The sequence below is a fragment of the Danaus plexippus genome, chromosome 5 (genome assembly GCF_018135715.1).
Source record: "Danaus plexippus chromosome 5, MEX_DaPlex, whole genome shotgun sequence".
Lineage (NCBI taxonomy): Eukaryota > Metazoa > Arthropoda > Insecta > Lepidoptera > Nymphalidae > Danaus > Danaus plexippus.
The window spans coordinates 4203774-4225069 of record NC_083539.1 but is presented as its reverse complement, the minus strand read 5'-3'; the positions used below and the strand labels follow the sequence as shown (position 1 = coordinate 4225069).

At 28.9% G+C, this 21296-nt stretch overlaps 1 protein-coding gene across 1 annotated transcript in view; it reads right to left on the bottom strand.

Annotated features, from left to right (window-relative positions):
• Window positions 1-295: 295 nt before the first annotated feature.
• Window positions 296-21296, bottom strand: part of LOC116769110 (lachesin-like) — a 43199-nt gene continuing 22198 nt past the window's right edge. The window contains exons 3-9 of the mRNA XM_032660123.2: window positions 17707-17834; window positions 17440-17625; window positions 8089-8278; window positions 3454-3585; window positions 2653-2781; window positions 1741-1911; window positions 296-1005 (exon numbers count right to left, since the gene is read on the bottom strand). Of these exons, the coding sequence (XP_032516014.2) occupies window positions 662-1005; window positions 1741-1911; window positions 2653-2781; window positions 3454-3585; window positions 8089-8278; window positions 17440-17625; window positions 17707-17834 (1280 nt within the window). The 3' untranslated portion in view covers window positions 296-661. The remainder of the gene's footprint in view (window positions 1006-1740; window positions 1912-2652; window positions 2782-3453; window positions 3586-8088; window positions 8279-17439; window positions 17626-17706; window positions 17835-21296) is intronic.

The window sequence follows — 21296 nt, the reverse complement described above, 5'->3', positions numbered from 1 at the left end:
TCGCATTAGTTCATAAATATTACATAAGTAGGAGCTATCAGTTATTATAAACGTACTAAATGGATAACCTTGCCAGATTTATTCAGCTCATACTACTGATAACCTCATATTTAATACAAGTTTTACAAATATACCTTCATTTCTTTGGTCTCTGTTATTGTCATTACATTTACAATCGTATTGTCATATTCAATTTAATCTAAATTCGTAACATGCATTACTTACACGCAGTAATATATTAATTAAAGACATAACATGATTAAGAACATCAATAGTAGGTAATTAGTCTCTAGACCGTACTAAGTTTAAAAATTTGCATAAATTGTAATTACAAAATTCACATCAAAATATATCGTATTGCAGAAATAGTTTTAAACAAAACGTGTTAATCGCTATGAAAATATCCAATAAAAGTTGATATGGCCCTTTTGATATTGAATCTAATCGCATATGTACTTTGGACTCGAGACGTACATGTATTGTATTTATTGTCTTTTACTTAAATTATACTTAAATTAAAGCTGGTATCTACCTTACAATACAGACTGTCAGTTACGATTTACACAACAATGTCAACATTGTACAAACAGAATCGTCTTCAACAACCTTTAATCTAATAATTCAACAGCCATTTTTATCACCTATTATATAAAAATATAGTTTACAAGAACGCTAATATTATCAGTACAGAAATAGATGTTTCATATCGGGATGCTTTATTATATACGATGTAATGTCGTGGTGGCCCCGAAGGTCGTACTTTTTGTCGTTCCGTTCTCTGAGCGTATTCGTTATGAGAATTATTTCCGTGGGAGTTAAAATTGTAAACGCCTATAGAATTGCCATGCATCAGTTCAATATCAAGTGCGTTCTTGTTTCTATCCGGTTGTTTCTTGTAGTGTCGTTTGGGCGAACGCGTGGTAGAAATGACCGTGGTTGTGATCATCTCCGTTGTAGTGGTCGTGGTCGTCGTCGTGGTCGTGGTTGTCGTCTTCTGCGGCGTTTCTGATGAAAAACACAAGATATCTTTAGTTCGTTTTAAGTCACAATATATGATAGTTATAATATATGATATAAAAATTAAGTTTTTGAACGCAAAAACACGAAGTCACTTCGAAAAATATATAAACATATATATATATTTGGATTACACTTGATAATATTGATAAAAAATTGATTTTCAATCCGACTTTCAATTATTAAAAAAAAATTGTGTTTGACGCAATTAATTAATATGAATAGCTCCATTTCAAACATATGACGAAAGTACGCAAGTAGCATCCGAAAATATTTTCATATCTAAATGTATGTATACGTATAAGTACATACACTCATATATTTATTTTAAAAATTAAGTTCCGAATTTGACTACGAATTGTATATTATATCACTGTAAGTTATGTCTTATGACAGACTTCCTGATGTTAACCAAAAAAATTTTAGGAACATCTATTTTGTTCAAAAAAATCCGATCTTTACACATTGTCTAATTCGTAGATCGAAGAGAATAACAATTTAGTTGCCAAAATAGCGTTTCTTAATCAAAAAGATGTTAAATTACGTATTGATATACAATAAAATAACAAACCCAAGTAGCCAATACTTCTGAAACTAATTGCCATAGAAAATAATTTAAAATTTAACATAACAATTATACATAACTTTTGCCTACAATACACATTTAAAGTACATATTTAAATTATAATATGAATGTCGATAATAATAAACATGAAAACAAACCTTTTAACGTTATAGTAACATTCGCCTTCCCATAAGCATTAGCTGCGGAGCAGGTATATTCCCCGAAGTCGTTCCTTTTGAGGCGGTTTATCGTCAGGTTCATTTTCATAGCATACTCGTTCAGGAAATCTTCCGATATTATGTACTTGGAACTGTTCAACAGCTTTGCACCTGTGACGTAATATGCTTACATTTTTATTGTGTACTGAATTCATACGTGAATTCTCTGACGAAATATATTCTTTATTCAGCTTAGTACTTCCATAAATATTCTATGTATTTAAATTAAATGATAAAATTCTCTTCAGCATAAAATCGTTTTAATTGTTATGTAACTTATAAACTTTTAAGTAAAAGACATTGGAACTGTATGTTATGAAAACATGCTTTATGTTTTTAGAAGAAAAATATATATATATATATATATATATATATATATATATGTATAGATTTAAATTAAAGTTCTACTACCATAATTATCCTATTAATAAACATTCTGACGGTTATTATAAAATTATTAATATTAAAAAAGACCTATTTGTAGTTTTATTCTATTAATATCAAACACAATACGTGATTACTAGAGTAAAGCATGTTTTTCAAATTCATCGTTAAAAAAGTTCACTATTTTACATCCTAGTTCAATTTAATTTGCTGAATAACTATGTCATGCAAATACATATGCACGAAGAACAGAACTAATGAATAACTTTCTTGATCTTCAATCGAATTTGAACAAGTGTATCTAATGTATTTTCATTAAAAAAAAATTACCCTTTTGTAATCATTTTTCTAATAAATGCCGAGGAATACGCCTTCATGTTATAAAGTGAATTCTTTTAACAATTTTAAACATCTGAATTACGGTTTAATTTGAATATAACATTTTTGAATACAAAGCACTGTGAGTACCTGTTTGTGATTTCCCTCGTTGCCACATTGTCAGAGCTTTTGGGGAGGCTTCCACGTAGCATTGGAGTGTGACTTGCATGTCTGCGGCACGCCATACAACCAAGCTGGCAACACGCACGATCGGCTCGACTGGTGATAACAAACACATTTAGGTATGTTTGTGCCATCCAACAATATCCTAGCTACTACTACCACATGACATGCCTATTACATTTCATGTCTGCTTATGATTCTGATATTTTTACGATACTCATATTCTTTATTCATAATTTCAGAAATATTTTTACGATAACGTAACTAGATTAATTTTAGCGCCATCTATTTTCACGTCTGTAAAGTCAATCAGTTCTGTTTCTGATGAAAAAAAGCTTGTATTGCTTTATATGATAAATTTATGAGATTTATATAACATTAGAAGATGTAAAATCGTTTAAATATGTGTTTATAAAGACTAGCTTCATGAAATATTAACAGGAAGTGTTTTATTTGTACATGTTTGAAATAAAATACATACATCAAATGTAACAAAGTAGAAACTTTTACTCTGTTGACGTCGGACCAGAAATTATTTACAAATATCACATATCAAATAAAAATGCTACAGACGGATTTAAAAAGACCTAAATACGAGTAGCGTCTGTAAGTAACAACTTAAAAACAAAACTTACTAATTGTAATAAAAACATGAAAAGTTGACAATTGTCAAAATCACAAAAATATTTTCTAAGATTAGTGAAAAGTATACTCTTTTATTTTCATTAAAAATATTTGTTTTTTACGTTAATATAATATGACACTTACAAAACACAGAAACTTCATATCTTCGACTCTTCGTGGGTGGAATTCCGTTTGCAGCTATGCAGAGATATGTACCCATATCAGTCCGCTTAAGGCCCCGCAATGATAACGTAGAACCTACGTAGCTTTCTACAACTATAAAGAAAAAGTTATAAAAGTTACATAATAATTATTTTTTGTATGAAAATTCCAAATGTGTGCTAAATGTCGCGATGGGAATATGGGATTATTCATATCTAACAGAGAACCACATAGATTTTCCAATATCTAAGAAAATGTCTAAAACCATACACAACGTTTACACTTGGTACACATTAAATTTGTTAATTTCATTTCTTTCAGAAATATCTGTTATTTATAGTATAATTTGAGTATACTAAATAAATAAATACTTTACAGGAATAAATATCAACATACTCAAGTTACTAAGTAAACTAGGAATAGAAGCAATTCATATATGTCACTGATTAGAATTCCACCTCATTCTGCGTCTAAATTAGATAGATTTCAATCAAAGTAACCAAATGAAATAGTCGTGTAATATGAACAAGAATAACTTTATTTTATACTTAAAGATTTCATGTAGCTATATTAATTAGTTAATTTATTGAACTTAAAAAAATACTTTAAGCTATCATCATAAACAATAATGATTGTAAAATATAATCATCAAACGAATCATATTTATAGTTAACTATTCAAATTAGGATCATATGTCAAAGGCAAATTCTCATTAACAATCTAAATAAACGTTGAGTTCTTCTCTTACGCTGTGTAATCACAAACACCTGCTACAGTTATTTATCATTTGTAATCGCACTGCAAAATTAATATTAAATATGTTTACTTAAATATACGTATGCATGACGTTATATATAATATGTATACAATATATAGAGTCATAGGATGTTCATCCTATTTATTTGAATCAATGACGTGTTTAACGTCACTTATAGCGCCACAACTCAAATGATACTCATTAGAAAAAGCATGGTTCATATATTTATAGCCAAGCCATAAAGGAAAAACCGCGTAATCTCAGCGCCAACAATGGGGAGGCGTTGCCAAACCAATGTTCGCCAGATGTAAACTGTACGAGAGTAATTTACTTCTACGAGCCTTTTGACACTCAGCACTCCAACGATCGACTATTATGATAATAATATAACACCAACAAAAAATAGACCAAAAGGATTCATTAAATTCTTAAAAAAATAAAATTCTGTCAAGTTTTGAAATCCACATAACGAAACTTTGAACAAATTGTCTCTGCGCCTATGTATTCTTTCCTTTGTCATATGTGATAGGAAATTTCAGTAGTAATATGTAATTAATTTATTTATTCTTAATAATATTTATGAAAAAACTATTGAAACAATGTAATCAAAATGATCAAAGTCATTTCAAAAATAAAGAAGTTGTAAGCAGAAAGAGGTGAAGCAGTGATATTGGCAGCCATTTTCTTTTTATAAACACAGTTTAAAAGCAGTTTTGTGAGTTGAAAAAATTGTTTACGAAGAACTTGTAAACTCTTGTGAATACAAAACACTGACCAGTTTCTTAAAAGGTAAAGATGTTGTAGCAAGTTCAAATAATAATGAGGAATTTTTGACAACATAAAGCTATCGTAATGATATATACGTGATAATATATCCATAACATAAAGCATTGTCACAAGATATTTTATTGTCTGTCGAAGACATTCAATTTGCATTCAAAATAAAATTACTTTTAATGTAAAATTAAATAGATTTAAATCAAAGTAACATCGAGTCACAGCTTGCACTTTTGGTTTATTACAAATATTTATATGCATATGTTAGTCAAAAATAATTGTCACTATCAGACAGTGGCGTAATACGTAATTGCATCAGAATTATAATTAATTTGTAAATTAAATATTATAACTTTTAGATTTCAAACTTTCGATAAAAAGTATTCGACAATATAGTAAGTATTTATGTTACGTAAACTTTTCATGTAAGAGGCAGCCCGCCTTATTTAATATTGTCGTGTTTATCTAATAAGCGGAAGTGACGCCAGCAACATGCTTGAGGCGTCATGTTTACGAACAGTGACAACATTTTTTTCACCTTAAGTTACGGAATAAATTTAAAGTTAGCTTTAAATTTATAAAAATAATTCTCTAGTTGCTACCTTCACTGATCACTAGAAATAATCCATTGTATACTAAACCGTGTCAAAGTACAAAGCGTAATTATAAATATTTTGTTAACATAAAACAATTTCATTATTTTATTAAAACGTCTAACTAACGTTCTAAACGAAAACTAACGTCAAAGCGTAATTCAGTTACTCGCTTTATGTGAGGATACGGATATCGATGTCTATTCGATTACAGGCGGCTTTAACGACGTTAAAAACATTATTGATGCGGTAGCTCCAACTTGTATAATATTTGTTTATTTTCATACTTTAATATTAGTTTACTCACACAGCAAGTTTATAGCAAGTGAGTTTGTATGAGTAAGTTATATAATTTTTCTTAAGTAAGAGATATTTTAGAATTTAACCTTTTCAAATCGGTAACTATAAAATCAAACGAACTATACAAAGCTAATAGTCGGATTCATTCGAAACAAATTTCTCCAAGTTAATCTTAATTAAGCGTCGCTAATCTTGCGTACTTTAATCAAAACATTGCCCGGGTAATTCGGCGTTTAACGAAGGCTGTCAAATTAAATTTAAATGGAAACAATTTATAACTTTATTATGGCATACGACCTCGATCCTAAATCTCGGGCGTAGACGTAAAATACTGCGTTATGTACGGCGGGCATAGCGATATAAATAATTTAGGCTATACCAGGCTTTATGTCATAAGTAATAAGAAACACAAGTGTGTTATGCGGTATAATGCCTGCATGAAATTGTGTTTTATTAACGGGTTATAAAGTTGGAAGGCTACATGTCGTTGGCAACTTGTTACTCGATTCGCCAACGATTTAGCAATTTACCGTCATTATTACTCACGGGCTAATTGTTTTCCGATTTCATTAAAGCAGTCTCTTATTTTTATTTTCCTTTGTTAAATGAACTATTAAAGCAACTTAAATCGTGTTTCAGCCAAGAAATAAGCTTCTTATTTCTTTTTATACACTTGATTGTAAGCATAAATTATTTTTTGGATTTAAAATATTGTATATAATAATTTTTAAGTTTATTGATTAGAATTATACAGTAATTATTATAATTAAACTTAGTAATATGCAATCACTTTGAAATGTTTTGTGATAACTTAGTTAATTAACTTGACGCCTGAGTCTGCCCGTCGCTCTACAGAGATTACTAATTGTAATTAAGTTATCACATTCATGTGAAGATCACGATACATCTAAAACATAACTAGAATTAATTTGCATAACAACATTCTTGTGTTTATTTATAATATGCAATGTCGTCTAAAGTTTAAATACTTTAATACAATTTTCTTTATATTTTTACAAAGTTAGGTATAACTCTTGTACCATTAATACAATAATATCTTACAATTTTTGTTATAAAATGTAACGTTTAATTATGAGCATCATGTATTTTCTTACTCAATAGCAACAGAGAAATGAAACGGAAGAGGAAACCAACCCAAACGGCAATCCTTATTTGTTGAAGCGTGTATAACACGTCCAATTAATACTAAGGCAACGCTCCCTAACTATAACAACCCTCTGTTTACCCACCACCGCTAGTCTTTTGTTTACGTTAAATGACTTAAATAAAACGGGTCAAATTCGTAAAGCCATCTCTGAAAAGGATTCCAGTATGTTAATTCAATTTACACCTAATGACTATTTCTATAAAGTGTAATTTTAAATTTTATTAGGAAAATTTCCATGTAAAAACAGTAGTAGTTTTATAATCGAGTTTATTGGTTTTCAATTTTTTACCTTTCGTTTTACGTACCATGTTATTTATAGTTAAGTACTAAAGCAGTATTCACTTAGCCACTCGCCGTATTTAATTTCCTGACCAAAACCCCGATTGCTACACTTTGTTTAAGCTGTAATTGAGTTCTTTGAGATCATTCTTTTTAAAGAAATTAATCCCGATCACGACTTTGAAGAACACTTTATTTTCTTAAATTAAAAATAAAGACAAGCCGAGTGGAAAAAAAAAAACTCCGTTACATTCTTAAACACATTTAGAAGTTAAACATTATTGGAGTGAATAAATATTGTGATAGATGTAATCATATTATTTTTTTATATTGAACATTATTGTCACTTTATTTTACGTTATTCTCAATATAGCAAGGACATCTTCGTAAATCTCATAAAACTCCAATATTTTAAACGCTATAGCACCTGCGTCCTCTTTGGGCGGGATTTGAATGCAAAATTAGTCTTGTTTTGTTTTTTACCACTTAATACAATCCCCAAAACGAATAAAATTTAATGGAAAAGTTTAATAAATAATCCCCATGTTTACGTAACAATAAAATTATATACTAAAAATACACTTTTTCCTTGTTAAATTATAATGTTATAAAATTGTAATTCTATAGACTTAATTATTATGATAAAATGTTGATAGGTATGTATGTATGTATATATGTGTATGGTACACTATAACAATATTTTTAAACTATAATTATTTTTAAAAAATCAGTTTAAATCTTACCCTTAATTTCTTTTCCACTGTCATCTCGGAATATTATGTTCCTTCCGCCGGATCTTTTCCACGACATTGTTGGTTCCGGAACTCCGGTCGCTGTACATCTTAGTTCTACGGAACCTCCTTCTGTTGCACCAGCCTCCGAGCCGTCATCGTCCGCGATGTCCGGCGGGATCACGACCGATAGATGGCCCATCTAACACAAAAATAATAATAAATATATACACACAACTTTCCTGATCACTTATTTAAATTAAAACATAATAATTAAGATGTTCGTAAGAAGATAATACCTTTTCGTACTTCATTTCCTTTACAAAGGCATTCATAGAACAACATATTGTTATACATTTTAAATGTTTATTATGGCGCTTCAGAAGAGTAGATTATAACTAAACATATAACTTTTAATTAAGCCTGATAGATGTTAAACATTTGTTTCAGTCGAAGATAAAAACTGGACCGTTATTTCATTACGTTTGTCTTTTTATACCATTATTTGTCTTCTTACACATCATAATTTTAAACATATAATTTAAGATAATTGTTCTTTTCTAAAGAGCATCATATTAGGTATACATATAAATGTACATATATTCTACAAGTTCCACTTTAAATTAATAGTGGCATATTTCGCCAGCAATAGATTAGTTCAGGATATTTGAAGTAAATATTGAAAATTAATGATTTTATATAATACAAAAATAATTACTATTATGCTATAAATGTACTGTTAGAAATTTTAACATTGATTTGCTCGTTGACTTTATATTACTAAGACCCCGCACACAAATACATTTTAATGTTATCTCCGTTCTTGTAACTCCTTTATTACGGAGGTTGGTTTTATTTTTAGAAAGTAGCAATAATTTCGAAGATATAATTTATTTGATGCAAATCAGTGTTATCTTAATGGTAACGTTGTAAATATTTTTAAAAACAGTTTATAATAAATTCTATTAGATAAGCTTGAAACGTTTTGATGTATTATTTTTTATCATATGAACGATTTATAACAATTTCAAATATTTTCGGTTATATTTTAATTTATAAATGAAAACCTATTCAGCGTCTCGAAGGAAAACAACAAGTAAAATTATAACTTAATCCCGTCTCTGGGGGGAAAACAAGCAGTACGCTGGCAACTAGTTTCCTACTGGCATTATGTTATTATAACTGGAGCAAGATTATTGTAGATATTATTAAACTATCTGCTAGACGGAGTTGGAAGTTATTCTGACACGAACAAATAGATAGCTGTTATAAATGGTATTCCAATCATAGAACTTTAGAGGGATAAGGATTATTTAACTCATACAAAAGTATACATTCATTTTATCAGTAAGCGTAAAATTATCAAGTTATAATTTCTTTATCATTACATTTCAGAGATGTTTATCTTAAATCTATTTTTAAGCAGTGATAAGCTTCCTTTATTCCATAATTTCAATAGAAACAAAATTTAAATTTAAACTCTCTTCGTGCATCTCGCATAAAGACATATAGCGCTTACAGAGCACGCACAGACTTTGACTAAATTGCGATAGAATCTGAAGTGACGGCATGCCTCACAAATTTATCAAGATAGGTGCACGTTGGAAATACACTAGTTCTTAGTTCTTTACGAATAAAAACTATTATCCAGCGAGACATTCCCATTTTTCTACATCCCCCGGAACAGTATCCGTATCAGCTTGTTTTTTTCGACGATACATTTCCTTCCATCCACGAACGTGATCGAATTTCGTCAACTAAATCTAATCTGTCCGACACAACACAGACAGGAAGATTTTTTGCTAAAGTTCCGTTACACTATTTAAATGGGTAATAAATAATATAATAGTTAGTAATACTATATATATTATATTATATTAGAGGATTGACTCATGTTTCAATTAGAGCAGTTATTGTTTTTCCGACCGTCGGGATATACCCTCCTAAATATAAAATATTGTAACAGAAATAATTTACAAATATTATGAATATATATTTTAAATTCATAAAGAAGAATGTTGGGAATTTCATTTCATAACTACAGGATCCTATGGCATCTTGAAAATCGTTGAATACACGTCGCTGGACGTACTTTGACAAAATTTCTAGCAAGAGCTGAACACGACTGAATGGGTCACATTCCGTTCCAAATATGCAAAAGTTATATTTTAACAACATTTCATACCCGACAACTTTGCCTCCAAAATAGTTGGTTTTGAAATATTAACGATCACTGTCTTTTTATTGCAGCAGTTTTTCTTTAACGAGCGAGTTCAGAAAGTGAAAAGTTTTTGACTCTGGTTTCAGCTTCAAAAATTATTATTAAATTGGGTTTTAATTTATTTTTTATGAAGCGCTTATAGCTTAAAGAATGCTTAAGACTCAGAAGAACTACTTCAATACTATATATATATATATATATATATATATAGAGAGAGAGAGAGAGGGAGACATGTGAGTGTTTTTGTGTGTGTTCATATACTAAATAATATATTAAACCCTACAAATATAAAATACAAAAATTAGAGAGGTTCAGAGTTATTGAACTTTTCAATTTCGTGTCATATATAAAATTGGTGAAATATTAATTGAAAATGAAACACCGTCAGTTTATTTTACACTGACATAACATGTTAAATAGATTTCATTTTTCACTGCAGTGTAAATTTTTATACCTCCAGGCGGCTTCAGTCACATGAATTATGCAAATGGTTGAAGCGAGCGAATGGATCTTAGATTTACATCGAGAAGTGCACAACGAACTTCCATTATAACAAAATATGTAGTTAGAATGTTAATATAAGCATACAATAGCAATTAAAGTGAAATTATTAGCATATTAATTGATAGCAGTTATTTTTAAATTTTCACTTTTCTTTATTTATTGATACACTAGCTTTCTATAATCTTTTCTGTAAAACCAGGTATTGAAGTAAAAATATCAGGTATACTAGGTTATATAATACATAGATAAAAGTTGTCCTTTCTTACACATTTAAAAGAAAACGATATTAACTGAACCAAATACATCACAGTGTAATATATCAAAAGTCAACTTCAGTGCACTGGGCATGGTGGTCACTAAAAGCTTCTTGGACGTGCTCAAATGTGAAGCCATTCTTATACTTCAAGCATATTTAAAAAAAAAATCCTTGTTTTTTCAAAGAATTAAATAACAAATCATTTATTACTAAAAATGTAAAATGCAGTGAATGTAGCGCAATGCAAATAAACAAGAATATATATTTTATATTTTAAACCTTCCTATTGAGATTTTAAAAAATATTAAACAAAAAGTTGACCATATTATTGTTATAGATACACCTTTTGGAAATATGGTTGAATATTTATCATCCAACCATTAATATCAATAGGCCATCTGGTTTCACAATCTCTTAAGCCGCGTCCATTTGACAAAAGCGCTAGTTGCCGGCACACAAATTGTAGGAAACCTTATTATCAAGGTGGAGCGTACATTTTCCAAAAGATACATAATGTTACGTCAGACCAATTATTTGGGGTTGAGCAACTGACGTGAGCTATGATGGACGACCGCCGGCTGTTTATTACGTTTTTTGCTATCGACCTATTTATGTTTGGCAGACTCGACGTAATTATGTTTTCAGTTGTATGCGACTGAATTAACTTTAAACGTTTCGTTTTTACTGTAATGTGAAAATTCACTTTGATTTCGATTTTTATTTATTCAACAAATATTTCGCATAATGTAACGTAATAATAAATTTTAATGAGGCTTTTTATATTGCTATGAGTACTTTTTCGTTTAATTTTATTCCAGTTTTAATTTTAGTAAGTTTTCAACATATGTTAGTTCAGTTTAAAACTTAAAACCAAATCAAGGAAAACCTTTACCATGTATTCATCTCAGTTTTTGCAGAAACTTAAACTTAGACCCTGACACTAAGAAAAATGTTATAAGAAAGAAAATAGGCCTTAGCGAGGCACACCTGTAGAGTATAACAAAGAAACGCTGACTAATGCTTGCCGATTTTTCCCTAAGAAATAATTCACTTGTTGATTTCTTTCCTTTTGTGTTTAGTTTTAATTCTAATAAAATTAAATTCTAATGATAATTCATTTTTAATGATAAGGTGATCCAAATTTTGCTTTAACTGTATTCACATAGTTTTGTCTAAAGCCCTTATTAGTAAGATATTGAGATAAAAATAAAATTGCTTATTAATTTTATAAAATTGCTATACGAGTATCTTTATTATTTATTTGCATTAACTTCACAAAACATTGAACATAACTTTTTCATGTAATAAAACCTTGCCCACATGAGTAAATTAATTGTTAACAATAAACTATGTCCCCAATAATATCAGGTTACTAAAATCAAGCCGTATTTACGTGCGGCATAAAGTAAATTATAAGATAATTCTGTATGAGATTAAAGATAATCTCATGAGCATCGTAAATCCTTTATAGGAAGCTGAGCGTCTACAATTTAGGAGTGACGGAATTATGGCCGCTTTGTTAGGCTCTGTGTTATTATATTAAGGTCAAATAATTGTGTTATAACCGGTTTGGAGTTTACATTTCACGAGGTGAATTCCCAGGAGTAGTCTGATAAATTCCTAAGGTTCCAACAGAATGCTTACTACGACGTTAGTTGCGACATCGTAACAACTATGTGTCGAAGAATGTGTTTACGGTGCCAAGAACGAGTCTCTTTAGTGGGATTCCTAACTGATCGCTCTTATTCCGTTAGAGGTACGGCTTACTTTGTTAATAAATTAATTTGTTGTTCACAAGCTCATAATATTGTCTGTATTAAGTTTAAACTCTGTTATGTGCTTAGTAACTAAAAATTAATAGCATCTTACGAATATCTATTTAAAATAAATAATGACTACAACTTTTTTTTATTCTCTTCGCTTAATTACTACAAAGAAGTGTATTCAAATTCCCATACACATAATTATGTGAAATAAGGCGTTCATTCACATGAACACATTCAGATGGACCTTGGTAGTAAACAATCGCAAATCGCAATCGGACTTTAATCCCGGTCATAAAAGTAATCCGCACATAAAGTTACGCGACGATGGACAACGTAAGGGCTTGGATTTTCTCGCACAAAGATTTCGAAGTAATTAAGATAAAATGCCTGAAGTTTTATATGTAACCGGAGCTCCACTCGTTTTTCAACGCTCATACCGACTTAATCCTCGAGTATGCAATAAAGCTGCTAAAGTATTTGTGTTCCAAGCTAAATTACCCATATTGAAAATACCCTTCAGCGCTAACTGCCGGCAAAGGCTTATTTAAACATATCTCTATATCAATACACAGGCATTCGTCCGCGAACGTTCTTACATAAAGTTAAGTAGTTACTTACATATATTGTATTCTAGAAAATTAAAAACAAAAGGTTTTTGTTCAATATTGTCTGATTCTCGAATTTTTATGTAGGTGTTCGCATAATAAAAGATCTTTATTTTAATCGCATTAATAATATTTTGAAATATTGAAGAAGTTTAAAGGGGAGAAAAAAAGTAACCGTAATATATTAAAAGCTGTACTCCTAGGGTGCAATTAACCATTTTGTTTTTCAAATTAATTAAAAATTTGGTATTGTAATTACTTTAACTAGACGTAAAAATACGTAATACCATATGATATTATTTTTAGTAGCATGTAACTTTAAAGTAAATACAAAATGAGTAACATGTAGTGAACTAAAACACACGGAATACATAAAACATCAGACAACAAACACAACTGTCAACGAAGTCCAAAAACCTAAAAGAAAAGTCATCTATTACTCATTTGTGTGACTGGAACCAATTCAATATCCACAAAGCTTTTTATTTAAACAGCTTGATTTTTTGAGGGCCACATAAAATTGATATACCGACATTTTAACAATGCGAAGCATGGGTTCGCTGTAACGAGAAAAAGGGTTGAAAAAAGGTCATCTATCACAGATTTGTCAACAGAACGACGTCGATTTCCAAAAACAATTAGTTTGTTGATATTTATTCAGTTGAGCAATCTATCACTTTATTATAATTACAGTCAAGGCCCGATGTTTAATCGTATTCATAACGCAGATAAATGATAATAGTATAACCATCACACTAGATTCAACTCTTGCCATAAACACTTAATATTAAATAACTTGTAACAAGACTTTTATATTAAATTTCTCTTTTAACATTTACACAAAATATAAACGTAAACAAAGATAACTTTCAGGCATTTTTAATTCGACCCGGTTACTTGCAGAATAAAAATTCACTAAACATTTTCCACTTGTGAGGAAAGAATGTTAATTGTTCTATTTTACTTAAAAAGACCTGACCGCTGCTGTAAAGTTACAAAACACTTGAAAAATTTAGAAAACGAAATTTTCGGACTTTTGTATTAACATGAAATCTTTTCGAAAATATTTGAGTTATTGTGTGGAACTTACAAATTTGCTTTAACACTTAACTAATGGTACTGCCTTGAAGTGCAAACATAAAAGAACCTTTTTCAGCCGTAAAGTAGCAAAGAACCCAAGTAAATACTTTTCGTAGAAGCGTAATATGTTTTTCGAGATTCATACAATACAAATACACATTATGAAAATGTTTATGCGGAACCATATACTATTTTTATTTATCTTCTATAGCAAAGAAAAAGTTAGCTTTTAACGAAAAAAGAATTTTTAGGCTCCATGCACAAGCTGACCTATATCAAAATTCGGAGGGTTGTATAATACAAGCAAATAGTTAATATGGATATCGAAAAAAATAAATTTACTTTACAATATAATTCAGATTGACTATACAAATAATACACATTCATAAAGACTGTTCAAGGCTATATTAATAACATATTATGTTATTTCTAAGTAGTACATTTTTTTTTAAAACATATATTAATTTTTAAACTAAATACAAAGGTTTTATCTCTTCAAATATATCAACATAATAAAGTATCGTATTTGCGTAATACTGATATTAAGAATTAGTCTATTTTGCTAAGTAATTTAAACTAATACCTATTTTGTATATGTGAGGAAGCATTTTATTACATTTCATCTGTCTTTGATTTTAATTTATATATACGTTTTTCTGAAGAATCAATAAATAAATATCATGAATGGTTAGCTGTCTTAACCAAAACAACGTTTTCCAAACTACTGGCTACGTATAACCGAAACCAAGACACTTCGGTCACATACCAACCTTAGCAAACATTTGCATACCTTTACAAAATACCATGTCACATCACAGCTATTGTCAACGTTACCCCAAGTTAAATAAGCTAATAAGTTAGTCTTTTTAGAACAGAATTAATAGTTGTATCAGCAAAAGATTTATTGAAACATTTTTATTTTATTACCGTTTCAACTAATTTTTTATATATTATAATAAAAAACATTTTAATTTACCTTAAATACACAAATATCAAAAGTATAATACCATTTTAATCACATAAATATTTGTTGATGAGTAGAATCATTATATGTTGTGGTCAATTAATCTTTGGATACCGTTTCATAAACATTAATTATAAATAAAACCGTTCTAATTAGAATTTATTAATTCTCATTCAACTTAAAATAATTCGAATGAGACGTGAGTTTAAGCCGACAAATGGAGACTTGAATAAATTTTCATATTACGCTGTGATTATCGACTGAAAGTTTTTTACAAGATTATTATTTTTTGTTGCTTTCATAACTGATCTGAACTAATAGGTGAAAATATTTATGACAGTTTGGATAACTAAACCATACTAGCAACAAAATTCAAATAATTGCATAAATCAGTATAAATTAGATAGTTTAATAAGAATTTGGTTTAAATTTATTATAAATTAATATCAAATTTTCAGTTTGAAGTACCGTTAACATAATAACTTAAACAAAAAGTGAATTCCATATCTTTACAAATTTAAGTCGAAATTAAATTGTTCTTTTCAAAGTAAAATGAACTAACTGAATGCACTACCGCTGCCATCTGTCAATTATATTATGTAATTGCATTTTGAATAAAAAGCTTCCTTTGTACTGAATAACACGTTTTGTCCCCTGATTCACTTTTTAGTTTTTCCTCACATTTCTATAAAAATATTGTACATAAAATCTCGAATATTATTTTAAACAGACAATAATAAAATTAAATCAATGCTTATCTAAGTCAGTAATTAGTAAAGCAATGTAGATCTATTTTATTAGCATTAACACTCATAATAAACTGTAATTTTATCTAAGGTCGATATTTCATTTGTATTTTACTACTTTTATAAATAACCTTCAAAGAATTCAATTCATGAAAAATCGTATTTTTTAAGATACGTTTTTATATGTATTTCATCCACACACATGTAAATATCACAAATACCATTACTATTCATAAATTGTGTTATTTATGAAATTAATAGGTTTTATATTATATCTCTTGCTTTTTAAAACCTATCCCCTATAATGAATAAATGTTATATTCTTAAATTTTATCTTAAAGAACTTGTTTCTCGTTCCATAAAAACTTTTATTTTATTTCTATTCTATCATATTGTAGCAAAATCACATCGAAATTACTACTTTCTTTGTAATATTCTGGTCTACAGCGGTTACCACCTATACATATTTCCTTTCTTAAAGATCTTTTATTATTTTTTTTAAATACAAACCTTATATAATTTTCAAATACAAGATAAAGGTTTATCTTTTCAATAAAGCGTTGCTTCCTAGAGCTAGAGGAATAGAGTCCTTTTACTTCTATAATATTAGAAATATATAAAGCCTGTGCTATGATACTTATTTATTTTAAGCTATAACAAAAACTGATATAGTGATTATCGGTCAATATATAGATAAGAATAATAATGATCCTTTATGAAAATTAAAATACAAAAAAATATACCACTAATTACAACACGTAAACAACAATAGCAACATCAACTTGAATGCTGACCAAGCTATATTAAGTAATTAACTAAGTGCCAGGGAACTAGAGTTGCCGCTGGGGAAATACTAAAATTACTAACATATTTCTATGGCCTACGTCTACTACAATATAATTAAATTAAAATATTGCACTCGAACATGCAACATTCGTGTACAAAATATGTACTTTCAGAAATTAATTGTATTTACCAGTTACAACTAGAATCTACAATTCAGAAAACTTTATTTACAAAAATAAGGTTCTATTTATTAAACATCTGTTTTTTATTATTATTTCAGGAATACAAATGTTTATACTTTTTTTTGCAACTTTGTGTAATTGTACCAATTAAGATAATATTATCTACATTATATTTATATTGGAATCCGAATCGGTAAGTAAGTTTAAATAAATTATATCATAGAAAGGATAAGTTAAAATATGCACATCTCACCTGACTCTTCATGGGATCAGTGTTTATTTGGCACATGTAAGTACCAGAGTCCTTCGGCTCTACGTTACTGATGTACAACTTCCAAGTATTGTGTCCATTATGTGTAACTGACAGCCGTGGATTAAGTGTTACCATATGAGTGTGGATTGCTAATATTGTCTTTGTATCCGATTTGATCCAAGCCACCTGTACAAAGAAATGAATAAACATGTAAGTTTCAAGTTCTCCAAGTATTTTCCAATAGAAAAATATTAGTAAATAGCCCACCTTGTAGCTACCGAGGTGATTTACTGTGCACGTGAAATGCACATCCCTGCCTTGCGCGACAGTTATATTCTCAAGGGGGGACAGAAATTCTGGTTCAGCCTCGCCATAGCCCGAACCCTGCAGCTGACCTACAAAACCGTTAAGTTATCACTTTAATATCAGAACAGCTTGCAAAGAACACTGTTATAGTTTAGCTGTTTTGTGCTCATTTCGTTAGTGCGACGCTAATACAGTTTAACTCGCAGAACGATTTTCAATATTGATAATTAATTTGGCTTTATCCCTTATTTTATGAGCGCGATTTATAGACTCATTAATTATCTAATCTCTACAGTCGAATTGAGCTTTGCTAATTGTTTAGCACTGTTAGTTAAGTGCTAAGTACGGAATTTATAACAATGATGTTATAGCTCCCAAAAGATTTTTAATACGCTTATATCATTTTTGTAAACTAGTTTTAGAACTGAGATTTGTATACAGAGTTACTGATTTCAATTTTGAATAACGTTTCTGTATTTAAAATGTAATATTTTTATATTAACTGGATTATATTAAAGATGATTTAACCTACTTTCCCATAACCTCTTTAGTGTTGCAACACTTTTTCGAGTATTTCTGTTGTATTAAAAATTTTTCAGACTTTTTCGCCAGGGCGTAATTCTGTTTTAATTTCAAACTTATTACTTTTGTAAAAAGTAGTTGTTTAGTTGAAACCAGTTCAATTTCAACACCAGGGTTAGGAATGTCAGTAACAGAAAACTCTTTTTAACATAAATTTACATCTAATCTGTATTGTTTAACTTCTACTACAGGAATAAAATATTTGCACTATATATGAACAACTTAAATAGAATGCAAACGTATATTTGCAATTTTATTCAGTAATAATATTAATTTATAATTTTTTTTAACATTCCGTAGGTAGTATACGGAATATAAAAATAATATTTAGATTAATTCTTAATTGAATAATTTGTATTTATCAGATTTTATTGTATCAAAATTCAGTCAATATTACAGTACAATTATACATAAAATATGAACTTGCTTAATATTAATTGTTTGCAAATAATTTCAAAGAATAATAAACAGACAAATGAATCAGCTTTATAATCTGTGTAGCCAAATTCAAACAAGAGGAATACAGGTCGAATTGGCCTTTCAATTTGCTTAAAATCGGGTCAGGCTTGTCTAAACAAAACTGGTAAAATTGCTGACAGAGGCGCTTCAATTTACAATAATTTAATAACTGCCGCAACGTGTTTTAGATTTTTTTATTTACTTCATAGAGATAAATCCTATGAAGCAAAAAGTTTCATTTAAAATTCTATTTGAGGAGTTGGTAGTTTCGAATTAACTAAACAAATAAATTTTTAGTAAAAATTAATACAAAGTACAGGTACATCTATATAATAAATTTTATAAAATAGAATTTTAAAACAACCCCGTGTATATTGAATATAAATGCATTTTTATGTGTAAAAAACCTCATCGAGTGACTTGCATATTTACTTTTCACGATATTTATCTTCACCACTGTGCGTCTGGACAATAAACCTACAGCAATTAGTATCTGCCATTTGAAATCGTCGAACCGTTGTACGAACACCCGTGCTTCGGTTTTCAGCATTCGGCCTTCGGTGATTAGGGGCGGGCTCGATTAAAAAGGGTCACACTAAATGTCCCATACTGTGACATCAAAACGATTAATGGCTTGGTGCGGGTTCCAGAGCTCAGAATATTTTCGTTCAATTCGACTAATGCGGAGCTCGGATTTTTGCCTTTTTATATTTTTTACCGTGCCGATTTTTTACTGAATTCTAAGCTTGGTTAAATAAAATAGTGATATAAAACTTTATTCGGTGGACTTTCGAATTTTAAACGCATATATTTAAAATACTTTTCCTAGTTTTTAAATACTTTGTTATCGTAAATTTCCAAACAAATAATCAATTCGGAATATATATATATATATAAAGAAATTAGTAATTCTGTAGTAATGAGCAAATATTTGTTAAGTAAAAAAAAATAAACATATTAAAATAAGTTAGTTATGATAGTCAATATCAAAAATTTCTAAACATAGTAATTTGTAAAGTACGAAATTATTACAATAATTTTGTTAAAACATATGTTTTAAAGAAATATCACAAAAAAATTCTATGTTTTAAGATATAGGTATTGTACCTGTGTACATAGTTTCAAGTATATATATATATATATATATATATATATTAATATACTTGGAACTATATATATATACACATATATATAGGAATATCGTTTCCGAACTCTTATATAATTTATATGTGAAATATTTTTTGATTGTTTGTGGTCTCATGGAGTTCTGTTTATTCATTGTGGCTAGTAACAGCTAACATAACATTAAACATATGAATTTGGGTATGATGTAGTAATTTTAATATTTATACTCGTAGATGACATTAATAATGAAATGCGGTGAGAGAATATTTGTGCCCTCGACATCAATTAATACTGGAAAAATTATGGTTATGCTTTTATGTGTTTTGAAAGAAACATACATACGAAAGAAATTCAAAAACTTAAATAACTTTAGTCCTTATAAATCATTTTCTTTATACATAACTGCCCACAGAGATGAAAGTGTTTTTTTTTTCTATTACATATCATTATGTAAATATTTAGCCAGTTCGAGGTTTGGGCACCAGAATACTCTATGTAACTTTTTAAAAAGCCACTTTTGAAAACTAAAAATTAAATTCTAAAAAATTATCAAATTAAAATAGTGTGTTAAAAACGTGAATGAAATATGGTATCGAAAAAAATCGAGAAAATATATCAGTTACTTAATCATTTATTTAATGAAATAAATCATTTTGATCTCATCATTCATTCATGATGATTCCTCGTTTATCATTCGTGATGAATAGCTAATGGGTGGAATTCTACTGCTTAACATATTTCTCTCCAATTCCCTGTTCACTATATTGACTTATATACCCATTTACCAAAATAAAAATGTATAACAAATAAAACCTATTAAAAATGAGAATTCTACCGGAGTATAAATTTTTATTTCTAAACATCCTGCCACTTTAATGGAATAGCACAGAATGGTGAATATTTAGAAAATATACTATATATATTATTGTTTACTTATCAAATATAACAAACGGATGCAGTAAAACTAAAACAGTTATTTATATTTATTTTGTTATATTTTCGTTTTATTTACAAATGTACACCACTAAGAAGCTGCTATGATTTTAATAACTCATCAAAATTAAAACGCAAGACATTAAAAAATAATAATAATTAGATAAATAAATGTGCAGTTTTAGAAATGTCAAACAAAGTTTTGTCGTCATGATAAAACTTGGAAATGCAGTTACAGACCCACAGACGCTAGCGAACTTATTTGTCCCACATCCGTAAACTTTCAAAATCAGGTAGGACTAAAAAGGCTTAAAAACGGTTCATAAAAACTTTATCCTGTCGCATTGCAGAACGAAGACCCATCTTGTAATGGAAAAACACGGTTAACTGCACACTGTTTTAAAACTACCTTCATAAACTTCACAAAAATAAAAATCATTATACCTTTGGTA